Source organism: Phalacrocorax aristotelis, chromosome Z (genome assembly GCF_949628215.1).
Source record: "Phalacrocorax aristotelis chromosome Z, bGulAri2.1, whole genome shotgun sequence".
Taxonomy (NCBI): Eukaryota; Metazoa; Chordata; class Aves; order Suliformes; family Phalacrocoracidae; genus Phalacrocorax; species Phalacrocorax aristotelis.
The window spans coordinates 55,978,278-55,986,733 of record NC_134311.1 but is presented as its reverse complement, the minus strand read 5'-3'; the positions used below and the strand labels follow the sequence as shown (position 1 = coordinate 55,986,733).

At 40.3% G+C, this 8,456-nt stretch overlaps 1 protein-coding gene across 11 annotated transcripts in view; it reads left to right on the top strand.

The window, feature by feature from the left end:
- The first annotated feature begins 1,434 nt into the window (after nucleotides 1–1,434).
- Nucleotides 1,435–8,456, top strand: part of WDR41 (WD repeat domain 41) — an 87,986-nt gene continuing 80,964 nt past the window's right edge. For 8 of the 11 annotated variants that reach the window (XM_075079244.1, XM_075079247.1, XM_075079251.1 and 5 more), the window contains exons 1-2: nucleotides 1,435–1,639; nucleotides 5,545–5,660. In XM_075079244.1, coding sequence (XP_074935345.1) covers nucleotides 1,589–1,639; nucleotides 5,545–5,660 — 167 coding nt within the window. In that variant the 5' untranslated portion in view covers nucleotides 1,435–1,588. Of the gene's footprint in view, nucleotides 1,640–1,731; nucleotides 2,232–2,278; nucleotides 2,989–4,738; nucleotides 4,825–5,544; nucleotides 5,661–8,456 lie in introns of those variants that run through there. The other 3 variants (XM_075079245.1, XM_075079246.1, XM_075079242.1) reach the window with 3 other exon arrangements.

Below are 8,456 nucleotides of genomic sequence, written 5' to 3'. Positions count from 1 at the left end.
TGTCCCCACATCTGGTGTAGTAAGTGCTGTCTCCTCTCTTTTTCATTTTTGCAGGGGATATTAACTATGGATACTGTATCTGAGGATTACAGGTCATACAACTGTAAGTAGTGTTACACTGTGCCGTACTTCCTTCCAATAAATGAGATGCAATGACACCAGTGAACGCTTGCCAGTTTGGAGAAGATACCATATTATTTAAGCAGACTGCCGAAGAGCAGATTGGTGATAACAAAATATTACCATGGAAACTCTAGCAGATGTAGCTACATGCACAAAGTAATCCCACTGGCTGTGCCCTTAGTCTTCAGGAAGAGCACCTCTGAGCTGGGAATCTAGCACAGCTGAACTGAAATGGAAAAGTAGGAGTATGCTAAAATAGAAGTAAACATCTGCTACTTTAAAACTGGTTTATGGTTGTCATCAACTTTAGCTTGCTGAGAAGCTGTAAGAATTCACAGAAGTTAATAAATGGCAATATTCAGGTTGCACACTACCAATATTTGTCGAACTTATGTCAATACAGCAGCATTCATCCTAGACCTAGGACGCATCCCATACTTTCCACACACAGTTTGATTCTACTAGAAGTTCAGGTTTTAGCAAACCACCATTATCTCCTGCTCTGGGAGTGTGAGAAGTCTCAGGTATGCCTCACAATACCATATGGTGTTGATTACTTGAAACATGGTGGGTGAAAGGGCAACAGGACAAGTGAAATATGTAGATTCACATGTATAGAGCAGTGCCTGTTGGACAGGTTTACACACATTAGTGGTTTCTTTGTTACCTGTGCCTGCTCAGGAATGGGGTTTGTGTGGCCTTTTGGGTTGGGTTTTGTAATCTTGCTCCATGTGCACTTAGAATTCAAAAAGGCTGCCAAGATCATTGCATTAAGGACAGAGGAGGAGCTGGACTGAGAATTACTTGAGGCTGTTGTTTAGCCTGATGGTGCAGCCACAATTTGAAGATGGTGTATTTGTACAGTATTTGTTACTCCATCCAGACAAGGGCATCACAGGCGTAAAGGAGGTTCAGTGAAGGATGATGAAAACAGTCACAACCAAGAGAAATCTGTTATAGACAGAGAATTTTGGTTGTTTACTTCAGGAACCACGTAAGATGGTCACAATAAAACGGTAAGTATTCTTTTGTTGTAGCATAAATTTCCTCTGAAATTGGGAAACAGCAAATAAAAAGCTAGTAAGCGTTTTATCTGTGCAATGTGCGGAATTAACATCAATTAATAACACGGAATTAGTTGGAAGTTGATCTGCAGAACCCGCCCACATGCTGACCCGGGCCAGCCGGGGGCTCCCGCCGCCGCCTCGCGCTTCCTGCCTCCCCGCCGCCCCCTCGCAGCGCCACCCGGCGGCGGCACGGCACACACTCGGCGATCGATTGCTCAGGCCCCTCTCGGCCCGGCCCCGCCCGCTGGAGGGCCGCTCTCCGCGAGGAGCTCGATTACGAAGGCCTTTCCCTCAGCGGGAGCTTTTGTCCCGCCGTCCCGCCGGGCGCAGCAGCCGGGGAGGGGCGGCCGTTCTGCCGCAGCCACCCGCCCGTGGCGGGGACGCAGGTACCGCTCCCGATGCTGCGGTGGCTGATCGGCGGTGGCCGGGAGCCGCAGGGCCTGGCAGAGGTAAGGCAAGGCGGCAGGCGGGCGTGGCGGAGGAGGAGGGCAGAGCGGCTCGCCGCGGGAGGCGGGGCCGGGAGGCGCGTTAGGGCCGTTGGCGGGGGGGGTGAGGACCGCTGTCCCCTCAGCCGCCGGCCGGGGCGGGGCGGGGGGGCTGCCTGGTGGGGTCAGCCGCCCTCCCGCAGCGCGACGGCGGCGTCCGTGGGGAGCTTTAGTGGAGCGCTGTGAGCAAGGGGCGTTGGGCGGTGGGCTCTCAGGCGGGCCGGGCCTGCTGTCCCCGTGCAGCGCGGCTGGGCCCTGCGCGGGCGCTGCGGGACGAGAGGCCGGCAGGGATAGCTCGCAGCCCGAGGGGCTTCACGGCTGTTGGAAAGGGATGCAAGTTGCGTTGAAGAGAAAAAGGGGAGGGGGGAAAACACAAAAGCAAACAGCAAAACCCCCAAGCTGAGCTTCTCTAGCATCTGAAGGGCTTGGGAACCGTGCCTGTCAGGCGCATCGCGGCTTCCTTCCTCCTGCTCAACGCGTCCTGGGCAAGCGGGGGTTATGTTATATAGCTTGCAAGCCTATGGAGTCCTGCCTTCGGGGCTCCCCGGTCGATAATGTAAGTTGCAGGCAGTAGCTTACTAGTTATGTGGCCTAGTTGTAGTTTGTACTAGTCTTCCAGCATTTCTTCTCAGTTTCTCATCCATAAGATAAACTAGGCCTATGTAGTGTACTGAACACCGACATCCTTCCTGTTCCCTTACACGGGAAAAGAGTTTTGCTGGATTTGAGGGAGAGATTATTGGGGTTTTCTTGTCCTTAAGACTCTGCTGAAGTTCTTAGCCTGGACATCACAAAACTTAATTAGCACTATTACTGGGCTCCCAACACGCAGTGCTTTTGGAATTTAGACAAATATGAGGAAGGAATTATTTTTCAGCTGCTGTACCTGAGCAAGCCATGACAGTATCATGGTTGATTTAAAATACTGGTAGTTATTTTGGTGGAAATTTGAGTCTGTACCAATTTGGAATGACGATGTCTGGGAGTGCATCTGACCTCTGTCATCAGCCAAAATAATGGTTGCATTGCAGTCATATTTAGTAGGTTTGTGTGCAGTTTTTAAAAGGACGATGGGAAATACACAACAGCTTTCTAAGATGTGCTAGAAAACTATGTTCGTGTGTGCCCGTCTCCATGATTTCATAAAGCACGAGCATGAGTCAAGGTGTGGTCCAGTTCTTCCATTCTTCCATTTGTGGCTTGGTTAAACCCAATCCACAGGACTTCTGTTCCCATTGCTGCCACTGGTTTGCTGAATCATGGTGCTAATTTTGCTCCTCTGTGGAAAAACTGAATAACAAATACAGATAAGGGTTAGTCCCTAAACTCTTTTTGTTCTTTCTTCCTGCATAATGTAATGTTGCTTAATGTAAAGATCATCTTCATAACCATTAATTCCCTCCTTAAATTGATAAGGAAGTCCATAGCGGGGTGTGGGCTATGGACATACTGTGTTTGTTTCATGTGCTGTGGCTTCAGCCAGTCACAAAAAGGACAGATGCGTTAGAGTGACAGTGCACTGGATGAAAAGGGAAAGCCTCTGGCAAAGCTGTCCTAAATTCATGTAATGTAGATTTCTCCTTACCCATTTCTTTCTTTTTTTTTTTTTTTACTATGGCATTGAAAATTATTTGGGCTTAAGCTCCTGTATCTCTTCAGTTGATGGCCATGGTGTACATGTTAAGCGGGGTGGCTCTGGTAATGGGAGCAGTCTGACTGCAGTAGCATCACGGTCCATATAAGCTAATGTGTCATGCTCCATGATACATACTTAAGTGTGCCTGTGTACTCTTGTATACATATTTTTGGTGAATTGCTTTTGAAAATCTGACTTTTAAGTGCTTCAGATCACAGGGGTTGTAGGAAGTTCTGACGCTGAGATGAACGTTGTGGGTTTTTTTACTGATTATCGGGGTGATGCTTACAGGTCCTTCATAAAAACATGCAAGTTGGGAATGGGTTCCATTAGCATCTGCGTCTAGCATTATCTTCTCAAAATTTGGTGTTGCTACAAGAGAGTTCAATTAATAGTTCATATGACAAATAGATTTCTTCAGACAAAGAATGCACGTGTAACCCAGCACTTCAGTAAATACTAATGAATATCTGAATAGAGCATAGCTTGTTGTACGACAGTACTGGGGGAAAGCTGTTATTTTGTTGTTACCTATAGCCCTCATCAGCACTGTACCTTTCAATATGCACAGGCATTCTTAGAATTAAGAAAAAATAACATGAGACGCATTGTTCAAAAGACGTAACAGTGTCTTGTACTCTATAGGAAGCAATAACAGAATGTAGAATTGGGTCATTAATGTTATAAATTCTGACTTTCTGAAAGTGGTGTTAATAATTGTTCTGGGAATGAATGTTTCTATTAGTAAATAAAAACGGATTTCTTCTCACTACAGTATCGCAGTAGTCACCATACAGCAAAGTATGGTGAGATCTGCTTAGGATTCTTAGAACTCTCAATTTTTTTTTAAAGAAATATTTTGATTATCTTTTGGCACCTGAACTCCAAGATTCCATATTTGTCTAACTTTTCTTCATAACCATGCAGATGCTACTTGCAATATTTTAAGTGGGAGTTGCTCTTCTCACATAATCGCATAAAATGAGGAACAGTTCCTTCATGAAATGCATCAGGTAGCACAAAACCAAGATAGAATCACAAGAACTAGCATTTTGACAACCTCTTATTTTTAAAAATAAACACAGATTTCTTTCCCTATTTATTAACTATGTCATTCTTAAATTCTGAAGAATAGCGTCATAGTTCCAATACAGAAGTAATAGAAAATAAATCATTATTCCAGCAAGAAAATGTTGATGTTTCTGAGGACAATGCTTATCTTTCATGTAGGGTTACCTGTCATGTATGCTGCATGTTGTACAGTGTTCAGTAATTACTGTTTTACTAGGTCCTGTTGAAGCCTTCAAAGAAGAGACAGTCCTGGAAGTAAGAAAATGTTGACTGTTGTGTAAAATAAATCTAGAAAGAGGAGAGTGCTGTCAGTGAGTTACTACTGAGCTATTTAGACTTTTTTTTTTTTTTTTAAGTAATGTCTAAGAGCCAGTTATTCCAGAACGTGGAAGATCTTAACCACAAAAAAGTTGTCTTCTATTGAAACAAACTGATGACTGAGGTTAGCAGAACTATTGTGCCTTGAAACTGCAGACCTATGCAATATTTTATTGACCCTGCCTGGTGATCGGCTTGCTCTGAGTGATTGATTGTTCTTTTAATTAATAGTTTAGTTGGGGGTAATTGCAGATGCTGTTCTATAGAATGATTAATCATTATTTATGGTTTTTTAAGTGGTTTGTTTTGGTATTTTGTGAGCAGAGTCCCAGCAGATGATTTATGTATTATGTAACAGAACCGCATTTATTCTTATTTATTTTAAATATGTCATCTTTATATAGGATTTTAAAATTGAATCTTAGATGAGAGGTATGAGAAGTTCACAGACCTCTTGGAAGAGGTATAATCTAATGAAAGAAATGAATGTGTAGTGAATGGAGTCATGAAGCTGGCTCCACATCACAGCTCATGACTAAACTGGGTTTTCATCTTCGTGTGTCGGTGATTAAAGCAGTACCAAATGTTTTTGTTAACAGAAAATGCTATATTATAATTTAAAAAACATGCTTTAGAAAGAAAAATATTTACTTGAAGTAATAAGAAATGCTCTTTTGCAATGATTTTCATTAGAGCAAAATGATATTTCAGAAACTTAATTTAACTTCAAATATAACTACGTTCACACATTAGTCTATATGTAGGTTGTTAGACACTGCAAAGACCTGATGAAAATAATTTTGTTGGTACAAAATAAATTTTATTCCTTTTTTATGAATTTTAGAAATCATCTGTACAGACAATTGGTGAAGAGCAAATACAGAATCCTTACACGGAGCTCCTTGTATTGAAAGGTCATCAAGATATAGTACGATTTCTGGTGCAAATAGATGATCACAGGTATGAAATTGCATTTCAAATTGTTTCACAACATCCTTGGCAATAATTCAGAGAAAATGTAGTAGTATTTTTAATCCAGTCTTTTTATTTTTGGTGGGGAAGTGCAGAAAAATATTGGAGTTAAAAAAGGCAAGGGATGAGCACTCCCTTTTCTTGGTGTGTTACTACCCCTTTTGGCTTCTCTTGTAAGTTATACTTTCCTGAGAAAATAATGGTGATAGAGTTATGTTTCTTGGTACAAATTAATTTGTTGAAAGAAATACCTTCAGCTATTACAGGTCTTCTCTTTCAGGCACTTCCTGCGTTGAACATTCCCTTGTGTACATGCATGCACACAGTTTGTCCCAGGACAAGATGCAGTAGTGTCTGCTTCTGTTCTGAGTGGATGCGTGTGTTTTATGTTTTTGAATTGAGGACAGCTGTCATTTCACCTTTTGGTTCTACAGAATAACGCAATAGACTCCTACAAACAAACTGTAGCAATTGAACATGACATTCTCATCAAGATTGAATGTTGCTGTCCTTTCTTTCCATTTTTTGTTACACTTCCTTGTGAGACTCTAGTGCTTAATTCACTTGAGATTTGGTTAATGCAACTTTTTCATGAACTTCTCAAATTCTGAAAATTTCACCACTTTATTCAGAATGACTACTTAGTAATATTCAACGTATGCCTAATCTTTACATTACATATCTCCTCCATTTTGATCTTGTTCAACTTGCTATACTTCTTCTTTGAAACCTGACAGTATTTCTCCCTTCCAATTTTTAGCTTTGTGGGCTATTTTCATATATGACTTGACAACCTTTAGCTGTTCTGTTCCTTGTAGCTATGTAGGTCCAACTTAATTGTGAACTCTGAGGACAGAGTTATCTGAAAACTGGAAAACTGATTATGAAGCAGAGATGAAGTCACCACATTTACTATTGTCACTTTGGAAGCGTGACTGAAAGAATGAATTGTGATAATTTCATGTTATGACCTGGTTTCTATCCTAGCTTTGTCTAAATTAACCTTGCATGTTCTCAAATTTAACTTAATCCTGCAAGAGAGGAAATATTTATCTGCCTTAAACGTAAGGTTGTGAAGCCTTTAGTCAATAATAAGTGTAGTGACGCTTGGCTGATGTGGAGAATTGAATAGAAAACCTTTAAAACTAAGAATGTAAGTAATAGGCAAGAGTCTGTCTGTTAAGGAGCTGTGGTAATTTATATATTTTATGGATTAGGTACAGAAGGGGATTTCTGATATATTCATCAATACACTACACAAAGTTAACATGGGTAAGAGTTTGGTTTATATCCTTGCAGTGTACAGCAGGTGTTCTGGGAAGGAAGGTTCTCTTCTTCCCCGTGCACATTGATTGGGCAGGTGGTCTCTTTCAAATTTGGAATGCCTGCAGAATCTTATTTTCTAGTAATTTTTTTTGTGTGTGTATATATGTATATAAATTTCAAAGAAGACTCCATGGAGAATTTTTAGTTTGTCAGTTTTCATTCTTTTAATGACATAAATATATATATTAGAAAAGATACATGCATTACCATAAAATTTATTTTGCTATATTATAGTAATCCACCAGAACATTCATATAAAAATAGAAGAATCTTGTGAGGTTTTTTTCAGTCCCTTTTTTTTCCCAGACAGACTACTAAAATAACCTTTCCTCAAAGTACATTTTTCCCAAAAGACATACTCAATAACGGTAATTGTTCTTTATAGAAATACCAGAGTATTCTTAGATTGCACACTCCGTCTGATGCAGAGAATTCTTTTACCATTTTGGGCTTCATTGTATGGTAGCAGGTAAATCGTGGAAGCTAAACTGATGACAATCAGTGTAAAACTGAAGTCTGGATGACCGCACTGAAGTATGTTATGAAATAGCATATGGATAAGGAGTAAGTTATATAGCTGGTTAATATTCTGAGAGTTTGAAGAGTTTAATAGAGTTGCTTCACTGGACAGTAATTCTAAGGCTTTATGTATCAAGAATATGGTAGTTTCTGGATTGTTAATCAGCTGATAATATTTTTTACTTGATTCTTTTCAGTAAAATTACTATTGTTACTCAGCTTCTAAAATGTTTTTATTTAGTTTCTGCAGCTATTCCATTGTGTGCTTTTTGTCAACTATTGTAAGCCAAGTTTCACGCTTCAGGTCTTTAGATAATATCATCTTATTGAGAATTTTGCAGAGGGATTTTCTTGTTTTCTCAGTGGCTCAGCTAAAACCAGCGAGTGGAAAATTTTCTCAGATTGGTTTTTGAAGATACTAAATAAATCCTGTATAAATGTAACAGAAGGCTGGATTTTTTCTTTTCTCTTGTACTTTTTGAACATGAAGTAAGGGTCATATTGATTGGAAGATCACTAAAGAAGGCTAAGCCTCAGCAAGAGTCTTCCAAAAAATGGACTGAGATAAAATTGCATGTAATACTCTAGCATTTGACACATTAAACTAAACAGAGTTCATAACACATTTTAAGAACAGCTTTTTTTTATTGCTCATTTGACCATTCCTTGCTCCTCCAGGAAACAGACAAGGTTATAGGTGATGGTTATCATGACTGGAAAAGAATTAGGTGACCCTTGAATCTCTGCATGGGTGAACAGAATGTAACTGTAGGATAACTGACTCTATGATATACCTTTATATTTAAACAGAAGTCCTGGTTAGAAGATGAGGAGGAAAATACACAAAACAGCACTCTGTTGAATTTCTGTGTTGATTAATTACAGTCATGCCTTCTTTCAAACACCAGTTTTCTTCTGAGAATTTTGTTCAAGTGCCAC